Source organism: Octodon degus, unplaced genomic scaffold (genome assembly GCF_000260255.1).
Source record: "Octodon degus isolate 3935 unplaced genomic scaffold, OctDeg1.0 scaffold00044, whole genome shotgun sequence".
Lineage (NCBI taxonomy): Eukaryota > Metazoa > Chordata > Mammalia > Rodentia > Octodontidae > Octodon > Octodon degus.
Genome location: NW_004524620.1, coordinates 14,423,593 through 14,440,637, shown reverse-complemented (window position 1 = coordinate 14,440,637; position 17,045 = coordinate 14,423,593). Strand labels below are relative to the sequence as shown.

Sequence of the window (17,045 nt, the reverse complement as noted above, 5' to 3'; positions counted from 1 at the left end):
ACTTTATTTTGTCCTCCCTCTAAATAAAAGAGCACGTCTTAGCAATAGCTGGACCAAGTGTTGTACATAGAAGTTCAGTTGAAACATTGATGTTTAAAAGCTGTCCGAAAAGCTTTTTCACTTCTGCAATATACAAAAATCATGGGATGATTGTTTTAGGAAGTAGAATTCTTTGGTGGCTTTTTATGTATTTGTTTAAAAAATAGAAGTGTTACAGAGATCAACTTCCTGCGCCTGCCTGCCGTGGTGGTGGGAGGCTCTGAGGCGCTACCCTGGGGCAGTGCTTTTGTGCAGCACCTGTTGCTTTTCCAGATGAACCTTCTGAAATAAGACTGTTCTGCTCAAGCTGTAACTTGAAATAAAAGATAGTCATTGTTCGGTTGGAAGTGTCAGTTCTTTTCAACTAAATGATGCTCCGTCAGAATTTGGTTTCTCTTGAACAGAAAATATAGTTTTGCATTTTCCCATCAAATTAGCCTAGAAATACAGTTTCATTAGGCTAATCATTTGAAGCAACGTTTTATAATTAATTATGCCCTTTCTATATATAATTCTGTTTTATTTTCTACTTGGATGTGCACTAATGTGTGTACGGCATAAGATTCTATATGAAATATGAACCTCTTGGTATTACCCTTTCCGCATCCTTCGTGTTCAGTGTTGCTTGTGGCTCTTCATGCTCAGGTGCCCTTCCTCTCGCCTTTGCTCATGCCTTCAGCTTGCCTCCTAGGCCCCGTGTATGTTCTTGTGAGATGCCAGGTTTGTACAGAAGCTTGGTTAAAGGTTATGTTGAAGTTATATTTTGTTAATTGCCCTGAACTTCATAAACGGTGCTCTTCGTTCCAGCAGTATAGGGCTCCGGGAAGCCTGAGATAAGGCCCTGGCTCATCAGAGGCTCAGATTGAAGTAGGTGTGAGGTGGAGCTAGATGATAGCAGATACATTAGGTTTAGCTAACATTCAATGAGGAATAAAGTGGAATTTTAAAAGATTCAATTTTTATTTTAATGTATTGAGGAAAGGCTCTCTAGAGGAGGTGCTATTTGAGTTGGGGCTTGAGAATTTGGAGAAGTAGGCGAGTATCCATGATTGCTGCACTAGTTAACTGTATCTGCTTTGTGTCTTCAATACTTCATGAAAGTTTGGCAGTTATCTGCTGTTGATACCATTATTTATTAACAGGAAACAGTTACACATTTATTTATTTAGGGAAGGGTCTACAGGGTGTTCAGGCTCTCACTGCTGGATCGGACTCATGGTGCTCCGCCTATTTATAGCCTCCTAAGAGCTGGGATTACAGGCGCTTGCCACCATGCAGTGTCAATTGCAGTCTCAGCGTGTCCCAGCGTTGGGGCTGGCACATCAGGCCTGCGGATCGAAACCCTGGACCCTGCAGACCCTGTACCTGCTTGCAGGCGCTTTCCCCCTTAGCTATTTGGCTGGCCCTCAGTTACATTTTCAGAATTCCATATTAAGAATCAACAAGGTAAGAACAGCTAATGTCACTGAAATAATTTACTGTTGTCTTAATCATTTTGCAAGTAAGTGAAGGAAGTATTAAAACATAGGGAGAAATATTGTTGCTTTTTTTAAGAAATGGCTGAATAGAAGCAATGGAGAATGTGTGTGTGTGTGTGAATGAAAGAAAAGAAAAACAAAATCCAGCTGTTGATATTTGTTCTTTTTACGATGTCATCATGAGTATACAGACTTAATCCATGCTTGGTGTGGCAAGCTACCCTGGTGCTCAGACTTGCAGCCACTAGCCAGTGGCCTTGGCTTCCCAGTGTTGGTGTGGAACCTTCCTGGAAAGTAAGACTGGCTGTGCAGAAGATTGCCTGCATGAATTGCCTGCATGAAGATTACCTCCATTCGTGGTGTGCAGGAACTGAGTCCAAAACAGCTTCCAGCTGGACAGGACGATTAGCACAGAGCAGTGGTGATATAGTAAGACTGCATCTCAAAGGCCCCTCTACAGTAAATAAAGAAAAGCCGATAATCTCAGGTGGCCAACTGGGCCATATCATTTACAAACATATTTTGTTGGGCATAAATCGTAGTGTCTGAAAACCAGACTATCCAGAGATACTCTGGAGATGAATCTGCTGGCTTTTCCTGAGAATTAAGGAAAAACTGTTTCCACATGTTATTTTTTAAAAATGAGAATCTTTAGGATTTGCTAAAAGACTGTTTTTGTGACAAAATGTGTCATATTAATCAAATTAATTTTTATGTGCAATTGTTTAATCACAGACTTATTTTTTTCTCTGTATATCAAGCATGACTCTTTTTCAAATGACTTTCTCCTAAAGGAAACTACAGAAAATTTTTATTAAGGATTTACTGATTAATAAGGATTTGAGTTACTGTGGGTTAACCAAATCATGACCTTCTCTTTATGCATCTTTTTCAGCTTCGGGATTAAACAGGTTAATCGTCAATGTATAGTAGTTATGTCATGTGTTATATACTGTATTTGGACCTAAATTGTGCAAACTGGAAAAAAAAATCCAATTATTTTTTACAATAATTTTATCTGTTCCTCAGTATGAGTTCTGAGTACTGTGTTCTGACAAATTCACACAGTACGTATACTTACTTGAGCGGGGAGTAGAAGCTTGGAGTACGTAGCTAGCAGTAAAAGTAAAATAGCAAGAGAGGAGAGAGAATCTATTCTTTTATTATACAATGTTAGTTTCAAAATGGCCCTAGAGATCTTCTGACCCAGTTGATTAATGCAGTTGCCTCAAATGTGGTACTATCAGAATTAGAACTAGTTTCTCACTGGGTACTTAGCTTTCAAGAGATGCTTCCTCTGTGACAATGCTTTCTGTCATTTGTACCAGCTTTTATAAACTCATGTTTCTTATGTGGTGTTTGGAGAAGGGCTTGATTGGCTAGTGTCAGCTCACCACTGTAATTGGGAAGGTAATGATTTTGACTGGTGAATTAGGGAAAAGTAACAGAAATATTCCAAAAATTCAAATATTTCAGTTCGTGTTTTCTGACTCAACATTCATGCAGACAATTACGGGTTTGAGTGGTGCTGTGGTTCCTGACCTCCTGAAACTCAGTCTCTTGAAGTAGTCTTTTAAGAAGTGACTATTTCAGGATTTGTCTACCTTTTACATTCTCTTCAAAATTGTGAAAGAACAGTGAGACATTCTTAAACAGCTAACATCATGGCTGAATTTTAATTTAGTGTGCACAGTTTTAAGAATAAAAATTAATCTCCTAACTTGACTTTTTACAGATTAAAAAAGTTGCTTGTATTGACATTTCTGTGGTTTTTCTTTCATTTTTATTATGCATAAAAAGTTTCTGTCATTTTCTAGTAATTAAGAACTCTGGTTCCTTTACAGACATTGTTCATTGTTATTGATGAAAACATTACATTTAAAATAATTAAGGTATGAATTGGAAAATATTTTGTTATAAAACTAGACTCCTATACAATATTAGTAGATAGGGGGCTGGGGATTTGGCTCAGCGGTAGAATGCTTGCCTGGCAAGCTAGAAACCCTGGGTTCAGTCCTTGGCACCAAAAACAAAAAATAAGCCTCCTCTAAAAAACAATTCAACCAAAAAAAATACAGTAAAATCAAAAAAGACCAAAAACAAACAAGGCAACTACAATATTAGTAGATAGCACATCAATTCATTTAGGGTGGTAGGATAAATTCTAAGACCTTGAACTATAAGATGTGCTCACCAACGACTGTTTCCTGTAAGGGGTGCAGTTTACATGCAGGATGGAGAAAATGAATTATATAAAAGAGTGTTTGAAGGAACAGCTATAACTTATCTGACCTGTGAAGCAGCCACAAAGTACAGCTCCTTCCAGTGACTTTGACGTGATTAACCCTAACCGACCTGGACCTTATCTCAAAGGCTGAGCAGCCTGGAAATGCCACCCGTGTGACAGCAGTCTCCTCACTGCGGTGCAGGGCTGCTTGGAGTTCAGTAGTATCCCTACCCACTTGAGTGTTTAGGGTATTTGAATGTTAATTGGTAGTTGGTCAGTGAATACAAGATAGAAGCTGGGGCTGGGGGCCTATAAAGTCAAGCAAGATGCGTTACTTTTTAATGAGTTTTTCTGATGTCAGCTTGGGTGAAATTTTCCTACAGTGAACTAGAGGACAGTCAGAACTCAGAATCTTGCCTTTAGTGTCTATACCCTGTTATATCCATGTTTGTATTTGTGGCATGTACTGCCCCTTTTCATTTGTATTATCAACATCACTGTTTGTATTAACAAATATCTTGTGTGTGCTGTTCTCCTCATAGTGTTCTCGCAGCCATGCTTGCAGATTTGTAGGTGTGTCCTCCCTATTCAGGGAAAGGCAGCACAGGCCATCTAGAGAGTCTCTAGCTCTGAGCCGTGGACCTGAGGGTTCTGATCCAATAGCACTTCTGCCTTTTGCCTATTGAAAACTGACAGGTGCCAGGCCCTGGGCTGCAAGTTTATGTTTGTCTCTCTCAATCCCTTCAGGCTCTTAGACCAAAGTCTCAGGCTGGGTGGCATATACATGATAAAAATATGTTTCTCATGGTTCTGGTGGTTGGAAATCCAAGATCAGGGTAATGACATGGTAACTTATAGATTGCATTGTGGGGAGGGTCCATTGTAAGGTCGCACACTGCCATCTTCTCGCCATTCTTCATAGAAAGGAAGAGGCCAAAGAGCTTTCTGTAAGGTTACTGAGTCTATTCCTGAGGGCTGCACTGTATGACCCAGTCATCTCCCCAAGGCCTCACTTCCTAGTACTGTTACTGTTAAGAGATTGGATGTGAAAATATAGATGGGTGAAGTGGGCACAGACATTCAGTCTGTAAGTTACCGTCTTAATTTTTACATTGTCTAGAAAAGGAGCCCAAGTTTCAGAGAGGTGAGTGAGTTCACTTTGCAAAGGTAGGCTAGAGTTTGAGTTGGATTGCAGATTGGAAGCCAGATATATTGGCTGCTCCAGCCTGAGCCCTTGACATAGTCTTTATATTTCGGAGGTAAATACTCTTTTTGTCTTTGAGGAGAGTGATCATTAGCTGGTGAGATTCCGAAATGTGTGGTTAAAGTGTTGAAGCTTTGATGCTGACATTTACTGCGTTTGGAGGCTCAAAGCAGAGGTGATAGAACTTCATGGCCTAGAAACTGAGATTTAAGAGAAAGGTGACAGAGTTGCCTCCAGGTGTGAGGGACAGAAGGAACCTTGGGAGGACTAGGCTAAGGTGGGGACAGCTCAGTTGGAGGGAATTGCGGTGGGGGTGTTTGACTGAAACCCAGGGGTTAAGGGAGGTGCAGAGGCAGCAAGTGTGGGCTGCTGAAGCGGACTTGGGTTTCAGCTTGTACAGCTTTACTGTGTGAAACCACGAAACTGTGGTCTTCAGCAGGATAATTTCAATTGGCTTTTGATGGACTTCAGTTTAATGGGAACTTTGGAGGAGTGTAAAATCTAGTTTCCTAGGAATTTTTCCCCCCAGAGATTGCGTAATAGTTTTGTTTCTTACTGATTCCATATGAAATACAAAGTGTTATTGTTTCTTTTTTATTCTTTGATATGATTATATTTTAAAGCATTTAACCTTTTAGCTAAGATTAAGTGTAAATGTATGTATATCTGTCTGTCAGACTTGCAATAACCATTCTTTTGGCAAGGGGAAAAGATGAGGGTAATAATTTTTATGGGCATCAATAAAATGGTTAAGACTATAGAGGGTGACATCGCAAACAACTAAGGGGTGGTACACTCATTAATAACCATAGAGGACTTCAATAAGCAATGCTCAGAATTTCAATAAACTTTTGTTTTAGATAAGACAAATTATTGTCATAGATTCCAGAGAAGAAATAAAGAATAGAGACTCAGCTTTGGGACTACCAAAGGGTTGGGAAAATTATGAGTGATCTATATAGTAGAATGAGATTTTTTTTCTTTTAATTAATTTTTTTTTTGCTGCTACCAAAAAAAAGTGGGGGGACTTTCTTTTTTAAAATATATTCTCATCTTTCCTCTTTTCTGTTTTAATGTTGCAGTGTGCAAAGATCCACCTTACAAAGTAGAAGAATCTGGGTATGCTGGTTTCATTTTGCCAATTGAGGTTTATTTTAAAAACAAGGTATGTAATCTTTACCCATTAATTTTTCAGAAGATCTTCCATTACTCAAATCTCATTTAAAATACTTACGATTTATAACACTTCTAACACTACATGGCTTTAAAATGAAAGTTAAATTTGTCTTCTTGGAATTTTGGCTATTGTTATCTACCCTTAGGCATAGAGGTAATGGCTATAAAAAGATAATTTGAATTATATAAAGTCAGTTTGTATGATATTAATTAAACTTTTAAGAGAAGAATGATTACCAGTTAGAAAACAAATAGTGTATGTTTGTAAAAGAATTTTTAGTGAAATGTTCCTTTACTTGTTTTGATATTTCTAGAATTTTTGTGACTTACTAATAACAATCTCATGTTCTCTTTAGGTAATACAAATACTGACCTTGACAGACAGTTATTTCAACTCAATGTATTATACATTCTAGATTTAAAAGTTATTAGGAGCATGTATATTGCAGAATACAAAGACTACAGTATTGCAGAAATTGCTGAGATGATGTGGGGCTTATGTTTCTTGCTTACAAATTGAGGACATCAGAATATCTACCTCATAAAGTAGTATGGTGAGATAAAATGATTTTATATGAAGTATTTAGAGCAGTGCCTCATCTTAGTAAACACTCAGTCAGTGGTATTTTTAATCGTGCCATTCCTTTTTACCCCCAAAGTCATAGTCTCTAAAATGTATCCCTTTTGCAGACAGCACTGAGCAGGTAGAACCTTATGGGGTCTAAGCCCGTACTGTACTGCATGACAGTTGAGCCTGGAGACGGTGGCAGCCTCAGGACCTGAGCTCGGCGTGGGCTGCAGGCCCCCAAGCCCAAGGGCCCCGAATCTGTGTGGGGTGGGCTGTGAAGTGGGAATGTGTATATGGACAGAGGGTTTTTGTTACTATTTTTTTCTCCCTCCTGACTCTCTTCTCAGGTACCTCATTCCTACTAGACCATGTTTCTTCATACCTTCTACACTGTCAGTTGAGATTTTCCTATATTCATATTTTGGGGACATACATGACAGCAACTTATTTCTGCATGAATGTTTATGTGCTTTCTATATTTTGTCTTTGACAGTACACTCTGTTCTTATGTGTCATTTCATTTAGCAAGTTTATAAGAACTTTTGAGAGGATATTCATCCACGTTATACAGCATGTCAGTGCTCACTTTTGTGGCTGAGCAGTACTGCACTGTATAAATGTGTTACATCTTGTCTTTTCATTTGTAAGTTGATAGCCATTTCACATGTTCCTACTTCTTCACTGTGTGAATAATGCTGCTTGAGTATTCATTTATAAGGGCTTTATGGACAAAATCCCTGAAGAGTATACCTAAGTAGAATTGTTCAGCCCTATGATAATTCCAAGTTTAACTTACTGAGAAACTGGTAAGCTACTTTGCAAAGCGACAGCCATTGTCCATTCCTTCCAGCTGTGAAGGCAATGAAGATCCATTTTTCATTTTACAATGTGTTTTTAAGTGATTATGTTTATGAGACAAGATTCAGAACCCATCTCTCCCTTGCCCTACCTCCTTTATTAACATCTTGACTGTTTAATTAATGACGATCATATGATGATCTATTTTGTCATATCTTCCTTTCCAGTTTTGAATTTTATGTAGGGATTCGCTTATACTAAGAATCTATACTTCATAAATTTTTGTCTCAAGGACAATATGGAAAAGGCAACTCTAATCCTGTGTAATGAATAGTATGGCTCTGTGTAGTCTGCTCGTGTGCTAATTTTACACTGCGCGGGCCTCAGTCTGGAAATAATGCAAAAGTGCATACTTTTTATTCTTATTTTGATTTAACTTCTCTAGTCATTTTTGCAAGCTCTTCGTTGAGCATAGAAGCAAGTTTTATGACTTTCCCACTTACTGACTTTGCAGAAATAACTAGAATCTTTCTATATACTAGATTAGAAAGAGAACAGATGAAAGATGCAGAGATAGCAAGTAGGGGGGACCCCCCCGAGCCCCACCCCCTGGCTTCATCCTGAAAGGGATGGAGCAAAGTAAAAAGAAGTTATAGTGAAAGCACATAAGGCAGTTGTTTTTGTAACTCTAAGATGCGCAAGCTTTATTGGAGCTTTTCTTTTTTAATTATTAAAAAGAGGCACATGAAATAAAAAGTTGTTACTGCTTTGAGGTCACTATAAAATAGATGCAGACTGAACACTATTAAGTAGATTTTATGTTTAGTATTCAAATTATTTCTAATTTTAGATATTTTTAAGGTTCTATGTTTAATAACAATTGTTGTTTTCACTTGTGAACAGTAAGATATATTTCAGTGCTTAAAATATAAGAAATTAGGAGATGCTTAATTGGCCATATGTAGAGTTATGGATTGGTAAGTGATGGATTACTGATGCAGGGTATCATACAGTACCTAATGAGTATGTCTGAAGAAATGTTGCTGACCTAGTGTTGGAAAAATTTAATACGTAACAGTTTGATATCATTTGTGTATGTTTTTATAAAGCACTAAAATGAGTAAATAGTGTTATGAAACACTTGTGGTGTAAGAGCAGGTGTTCAAATGAAAACAGATGAATTTAAGAGCATTCAGGATGGAGAGAAAGTGAAGCTTATATGCATGTAGTTTATATCTTTAAAGTTTGATGAAAGAATTAACATCTGTTAAATCTCAGTGTATAATACACTCGTGGTAGTTCATGTACTTTTATAAATTAATTAATTGATGCTTTTTTGAGACAGAGTTTAGTTATGTAGTTCAGGCTGGCCTTGAATTCACTTTGTAGCCCAGGTTGACCTCAAACTCAGAGCAATCCTCTTGTCTCAGTCTCCTGAGTGCTGTGATCACCGGCATGCACCACCACTCCCAGCCCATATATGTTATTTTTTCATTTAAAACAATCTTAACTTGTCACTTTATTGTGTCTTACAGAGGTTCTTGGAAATGAAATATTTTGATATTTCAGTTTGGATCTTTTAGCTAAATGTAGTTTTAAATTTAACTGTATTATAGTAAGAACACAATATGAGCTCTACTAAACAGATCATAAGTGTACATTACATTGACTGTAGGTGCAGTGTTGTACGGCAGATTGCTAGAGCTTGTTCACATTATGTCTGATGATTAACAACTGCTTGTTTCTCTTCCCCTGAGCCCCTGACAATTGCTACTACAGCAGGACTTTACAAAGTGGATACATGTGACTACTTCAGACATCTCAAAGAAGTGGAATCATGCAGAACTGTTTTTCTGTGTCTGGTTTATTTCAGTTAGCAACTCGTTATGTTTCTTGTTTCCTTTCTGACTGAAATGATGTATGTAGGTCTAGGCTCTTACTCCACGAAGTTCATTTTATTTTTTTCTTTTGATTATCATTTTATTACAGGTGTTTATCCTGTTTTGAATAGTGAATGTCCATTTTAATGATCATTTATAAAAAATGTCAAGAGTTTTTTTTAGGAGAGGAAGGAATGCAGCCTAAAGAGTGTTGTGGGTGGGAGAATCCTAATGTACTAAGAATGCTGTCCTGCTCTGGGTCCCTTCTTGGACTTTGAGCTTGCCCTATTCTCTAATGTCAGTTTCTTGAGTTCTTATTTAGTTGAGCTGCCACTGTCAAGAGATCTGGGAGAGTATCAGGACTTCTTTTGAGCTTGTGGGTGTTTATTCTCTATTTTTTGTACGTGTATTTAACAAAAGCAGCCTATCTGTGAGAGTCGTGTGTTTCAGACACTTGGGACCAATAGATGCTTGGAAACAAAATTGGTTGTGGCACTGTAGGTTCAGAAGGATCCCATGTGTACCAGTGTGTTCTCAGGCAACACACATGAATCAGTGTCCAGCATGAACTTTCTGTACCATTAAAGGGATAAACTGATGTCAAAATCAGGGTCCTAGTTCTAGGAAACATTGGTTTTATATATAGAACAAGTACCTGCTTTCTTGTTTGAACTTTGAAGCCAACTCTGTTTGTGAGGAGTATAGATAAACATAATAATTATGTCTGCCCACAAAGAGAGGGCATCCAGTTGGGGGAACAGTAGTGAATGGGTACTGTTTTCTTCTCAAAAAAAAAAAAAAAAGTAAATATAAAAAATTAAATATTATACTTAAGACTCATACAAAGAGATGTGCTTTATTGTCCTTATCCTTAATTTTACTGAAAAAAGGCTTTTATTTAAAGTTTGAGTGCCAGGGAGATGGCTCAGTAGAATAAGCGCTTTCCTGGCAAGCACAAGCACCTGAGATCAATCCCTGGTTCTGAAAAAAATTAAAAAAAAAAAAAAAAAAAAAAGTTTGAGGGCTACAAGATAATAGTATTGTCTCATTGTTTTTATACTAATAACTAGTGTTCATCAAATTTTTTTCTTTCAAAAATATATGGGAGTATAAGTCTAGTAAAACTGTCTGGAATAAAGCTTGACTTCTGATTGTTATCGATTTGTTCTTGCTTAGTTATATTTCCTCCATGTATGTACAGACGTCAGTACAGAAGAAAAGGCAGGACACTTGCTTTTTTTCTCATGGTTTGTCTTTAACTCCCTTCGCAATATGCCTTCTCAAGTTAGAGGTTTTACATACCTAAGTAGTGTATCATGATACTAATGCAGATAATTTTTAATTTTTTGATGTTACAAAGAATGCTACCCTGACTGTTTGCATCTGTATTTGAAGAGATTCTTAGGGATAGGATTATGGGGTCAGATATCATTAGCATTTAGTGTTTTTATAGATATTGCCAAAATGTGTAATAGAAACTTTCCTAATTTATACTATCAATTACAAGGTAGAAAAGTGCATTGATTGTTTTAAAATTTAGGGGGAGGGTAACATAAAAATGTTCATAATTGTGTGTGATAATTATTTCATAGAGAAATGCTGTAAGATACCTAGGGTGGAGAGACCAGCAGCTTAAGTGACTGCCTAGAAAGCACAAGGTCCGGAGTTTGATCCCCAGTCCTGAGAGAGAGAGACAGAGACAGAGACAGAGACAGAGACAGACAGACAGAGAGAGACAGACAGAGACAGCACACACACACACAGCCAGCCAGCCAGCCAGCCAGCCAGCCAGCCAGCCAGACAGCCAGAGAGTGGGGGGAGAGACAGAGAGAAAGAGCCTGCGCCCGATACCAAATTCTAATTGTACTGAGAGGGAGGGGTCCTTAAGACTTGCCAGGAGCTAAGGCATTAAATTGAGTCTTAAATAATGTGCTTGCACAAACCACACAGTAAATGGAGGGTGTCTTGGACGTAGAGAACACTACCTGCGAAAGACGCAATGAGGGTTGGAGAACCTCTTCATGATGACAGAGAGCTGCTGGCTGCAGTGCACATGCCACAGGTTCACCACGCTGGACAAGACATAAGGGGGTACTGAGGAGGCGCGGGGATTTCAGAATGATGGAGAAGAATGTCTAGAGGAGAAGCAAGCACATAGAGGGAAATGATGAACGATAATTCTTGTTATTCCAGGAGGTGGGATTATAGCGTAGAAAATGGCGAGCCTTTAAATGTTCTTTTTTTTTTTTAATGTCCTTTTTTGATGAATGGAAAGATACTTAGTATTTTTTCTGTTAAGAAAAAAATCACTCTTGTCATTGTGAGAAGTAGAATGAAGCAAGTTCAGAAACGGGAAGAATACCATGTGAGGAAGTGAGGGCAGCAGTAGTAGTGGCTGAAGCACAGGGCTGAGACCTGAGGGGTCCTAGACAAAAGGACTAGGAGAGCCAGGGGACAGTGTCCTGTGGTGAATGAGGAGGCTGAACAGTGGAGGGTGGTTCTTAGGAGTCCTAGCGGTGGCAGACAGTGAGGATTGCTGTTTCTAAGCCTGAGAACACAGGGACAGGAGACATGTTTAATGTCCACGGCATTGTGTGCCAGCCTGGGGAGCACACACGTGTGTGCAGAGTGGGAGCTGAGCTGGAGCGCTGAGGAGGAAGCCGCAGGTCCGTCGGCAGAGCAGACGCCCTGCATGTGGGCGGCGTCTTCTTGAGGAGCCTTGCAGGGATGCAAGTAACATTTAAGGGCCCAGAAGAAAGAAGGCCATGAAGACTGAGAAGGAACGGCCCGTTATCTGTGAGGAAACCCAGAGCATGATGGCCTCCTGCTGAGAGCGGGGCCGAGAGTGTGTGAGCCCACGATAGGAAGAGGTGAATGAGTGCATGAGTCGACATGAAGGTTGGGGATATTGGGAAACCCCGTAGGACCCTGAATTTGTAGGAGACAGTGTCTGTGTGTTTATGGGTTGAGTTGTTAAGACTTTTTTAAAAGAACTGGCTTCAGCTAATTTTGTTCACCTTGTATGTGTAAAGCCACAGTGAAATAGTGTGTAAGTGTCAGGATAAGTGAGTAATAATGTGAGGATCAGTGCTTAGTAGCTACCGTCAGTTCACCGTGGATGGTTACGTGCATGTGCACAGAAGGGTAAATGCTCTAAAACTCAGGTAATCTCTTGAGCGTTGAACCTGGGAGTCATGAAAGCTAGCTATTGCATTCTTTTGGACAAGGTACTGTTTTTCCCTACTAGTTCTGTGTGTAAGAAAATGATACTTTGTGTTTATTTCAGAGCTATTGCAGTTCTATGTGTAGACAAACTATCAAGCAGTAATGATAATTCTAACACTTTTACTAGTTCCAGTAGTCTTATGATATATAGGTAAATGGAGGTAATCTGAAGGCGGCTATTCTAAGATGTGACAGGGTGAGAGGAAGACGCACAAACAGCAAGGCAGAGTAGGCGGGGACCTGGGATAGCGTAGAGGTCAGTGAGCCCCTTCATAGTGGACTCTGTGGAGGGATGAAGAGTTACTCAAGTCAAGTCAGAGGTTGAGGGAGGAGGTAGGCAGTGAAGGCCATAATGCAAGACCAGAGTGAATCACAGTGAGAAATAAGTACTGAGAAGCACTCAGTGGGAGTGTACTGTTGGACCATCACGTGGACCACGGGGTGTTGTGGTATGGAGAGTTAGAAGCCAAAGGCCAGATTAAGAAGGCCTTTACCTGTCCATCAGGTGACACTAGATTTTTGTTAATGGCCTTTGGATGCCATTGAATTTCCTTCTCAGATAACATATTATAGGCTTATTTAAAACTTTTTTTCTTACCCTGAGTATGCAAAATGCAAACTCTACAAAATGTTCATTTCTTTACTTTGTGGTTTACGAGTATACAAAATAGAAATTTGCTGAAATTTATAGTACATATTTATTAAGCAAGGCACTATATAGAAAAAACCCATTTGTCCTGTTAAGGCATGCTTAGGAATGCTACATCTGAAATCACTTTGCATAGTAGACTGTATAAAAATATTAAAGAGGTAAACCAGGTGTATTATATAACTTAGGTCATAAATGTAGGTCAGAAGGCAAAAAATAGGTTTTCCTTGTCAAAGTATGTGGCAGTTTGAGAAGAGCTTTGGCTTCCTCATTTGGTACCTTTAGAACCAAGACTCATCAAGCCTGTCATGTAGGTGATTAAAACACATTTTCTGTACCTGAATTTCTTCCTCTTTTAACATAGTAATGCCTTTTAGAAGGCAAAGAACACAAGGTGATCTTTATACTTTATATTGCATCGAAACACAATTTAAGACAATCTTTGTCTTCCTGCCCTCCTCACTCAGGGAGCTAATTGATACCGTGCTGTCCAAAACCCAGTCTTTTCCTTGGTGCTCTGTAAGTCTGCGCATGTCCAATTCAGATTTGGAATTGGAATAATAGAAGATCCAGCCTAGATCCTGTCTTTTCTTTGTCTTTTGGATTTTCCTTTCTCCTGATTATTTACTCATAAGCTGCCTGTCTGGGATTATAGGGCTTGCCTGCCGGGCTGCTCCCCTTATGGGGAGCTACTCAGTTCTTAACCTGGGAGTAACAGTGGATAGATGCAGGTGATTTTGAGTCCTGAATGATGGAGGGGTGGAGAACACATCCTGAAGTGGGCAGAGCTGTTCAAGGAGGCAGCTCCTAGCAGTAGGGGCAGTGAGTAAGAGCCAGGCAATAGGTACAAGTCTTGTTCAAGCAGGAGGAGAGAAAGTGGCTCTCATGCTGGTGTGGCGTGCGAGCTGGGGAGGATGCAGGTGCAAGCGAAGAGCAAGGTCTGTACCACTGGGACGGCATCACAGTGCCTAGATGTTTTCCGTTCCTTATAACAATTGCAGCTCCTATTAAAATTTTCTGTTTCACCTAACTTTTTTCTTTTTAAACTTTTTTAACCCCCAGGAAGAACCTAAGAAAGTCCGCTTTGATTATGACTTATTCCTACATCTTGAAGGCCACCCCCCAGTGAACCATCTCCGCTGCGAGAAGCTCACTTTCAACAACCCCACAGAGGACTTCAGAAGAAAGTTGCTGAAGGCAGGAGGGGTACGTGGCATTCTCATAAAAAGCTTTCCATTAAGTAAGGAACCAACAGTGTAGTGTCATCGTGGGAGAGATACAAGAGATGTAGCACCTTTAGTGGTTTGGCTGTAGACTCATGATTTGAAGAGAACAGGTAGAAAAGCAATAATAATTTAAAATAGATACTTGTTTTCAGTTATACTGTTGGGCAAAATATCCCTAAGTTCCATATAGTTCATTTATTTTGACAAAAGCTCAGAACAAGAATAAACCTCCCTCAGTTAAAAGCAATATCTAAAGTTTGTTATATTAGGTTACAAAAACTTTTGGGAAAAGTTAAAAGTTACATAAAAAACATTAGAAAGGAGTTATTGCCCAAATTTTCTTAGTGATAACATTAAGAGAAAAAGCATGCTCATTCATTGCATATTTGAGTCTTAATAAACATTTTGCTTTGAATTGTATGTAGGTACATTTTAGATTTCTCTTTTGAGATGTTAGTAATAAATATTGAGATAAATGCATGCTAAGTTCTTGAAAATCCTTGTGATTTGGCTAGATTGGAAGTTTCTTTCATATAAATACTTGAAATGTTTTCTGCCAGCTACATCAGCTATAGGCAAACCACTCATTGGTCAAAATCTCCTTTAAAATAGGGTTTATCTGGGACCCTCATTTCTACTACAGCGAACTTCTTTTATCATTTTGAAATGTCATTTGCTGTAGGATCCTACTCACTTAAATTTTTGTTTTCTTGGAAAATTTCATCTCATTTTGCATCTAGGAAATTACTATTTTCTGTAAGCCTAGCCTGTAACTCATGAAGATATGTCGCCATGCGACTCTCGTTTATAGAAAAGCTTAGGTTTCATGTGGCAGAGATAGTTTCCACTATCTGGAGTTATGAACTTTAAGTATCTCGAGAAAAGCTTGTGTGATTGTATGAACATTTTGCATTATGTGAATTCCATTTCTAAAACCCGTTTTGCCAGGCTCTTGTCCTTTCAGCTAGACTGCTCATGTGAATTTGAAGCTTTGCAAGTCCGTGTTATATTTCTTTTCTCATTGTGCCATATTCTAGTAGATTACATTTTAAATAAATATATATGGGTGTCGTGGTTTCTGTCTAGTTGTCCCCCCAGAGCTCATATAGTCATGGGGCAGCTTTTAGAGTTCGTGATTAATTCATGATCCAATGCTGGGATTATGGGTGTCTATACCTGCCCTGGGGGAGAGATTCTGAACAATATAAGGAAGGAAGAGGGGCTGGCTAGCTGCTGTGGCCACTGCTCCTCCCTTTGCTCTTTGCTGTCTTCCATTGCCATGAACTGCTGCCCTTAGCCATGTGCCCCTCTACCTTGGAGCTGATCTAGTATGGATTGAAACATTCACTAACTGTGAGCTAAATAAACCTTTCCTTCCTTTTTTTTTTTTTTTTTTGGTGGGACCGGGGATTGAACTCAGCCCTTACGCTTGCCAGGGAAGCGCTTATTTCACTGAGCCACCTCCCTGGCCCCACTAATTTAGTTTTTGGTTAATTTGTCCCAGCAATGAGAGAAGAGCGACTGAGACAGTGGGTCACCTTGAGTAATGAACTGCCACTTGGAGTGATGAGGGTGTGCATCTTCATGAAGAAATGGGCTTTTGTGAGACTCATTTTAAAATTTAAACATTCATTTTAAAATTAGCGACAAACATTCATTAAGGAATCCATTTAAAAAGGAACTATTCCTTTAATAGTTACCAAGAACACAGGTTGGCGCCATTATGGCTCTAACTTAACAATCTCCTATCCACTTGAAATCCTAATAACCTTCATTATTTTCTCTTAAGGATGACATTTTATGTTTCTGTTTTTCCTCTAGAGTGCAATGTTGGGTAGGTAATTGGACTGTATGAATTATGGGACTTGAACATATCAAGCTTCTTATAAAGGTTGTAGAGGAAGTAAATATGGTGTAAGAACTTGATACAGCCTCTTTATCCCTTGAGTGCCCAAAGGCTGCTGCGAACCATCCCAAATGCTGGAGGTAGTTGCCAGTGTGGGGAGGTGGAGAGACAAACGCCCCGACAGTCTCACCGTTGTTGGTCCTTTGCCCCACTCTGCCTTCATCTCACAGTGAGCCTCCTGGACTTCTACCGTGCCTTCCTTACGTCTTCATTTAGGGTGCTATGCGAAGCCCAGATATTGCCCTGTTCCGTGATTATTGTGGATTGGTAACTAGGGTGAAGTGTGAAATGTTCCAAGTGCATGTTATTTATTTATTTATTTATTTATTTATTTATTTATTTATTTATTTGCAAGAGCCCAATTCTGGTGAATTTTGCAATGAAATAAAATTTCAAAAATTTAGTTGTAATTGTAGTAGTACCATAGATTCTGTTTCATATGGTAAGATTAATTTTACCTTCTCTAAATGTGTAAACAATGAATAGACTAGTAAACGTTTTTTGGCTTACCTAGATGTTTGAGTTACTGTGACTGTTTTGGTTTTAATATGGCCATAGTGTTACTAACTTTTGATCCATTTTGATTTTGCCAAAAATTTTCTGTTCATGACTGTGTGTCTTCAGATAAATTTTTATTTTTGGAGGGATGTTCTTATACCTAAACTTATT

General features: G+C 38.9%; 1 protein-coding gene across 3 annotated transcripts in view; it reads left to right on the top strand.

Annotated features, from left to right (window-relative positions):
• Mllt3 (MLLT3, super elongation complex subunit) overlaps positions 1-17,045 on the top strand; it is a 329,863-nt gene that overhangs the window by 213,695 nt on the left and 99,123 nt on the right. For all 3 annotated transcript variants that reach the window (XM_023715842.1, XM_023715841.1, XM_023715840.1), the window contains exons 4-5: positions 6,031-6,113; positions 14,307-14,450. In XM_023715842.1, the coding sequence (XP_023571610.1) occupies positions 6,031-6,113; positions 14,307-14,450 (227 nt within the window). The remainder of the gene's footprint in view (positions 1-6,030; positions 6,114-14,306; positions 14,451-17,045) is intronic.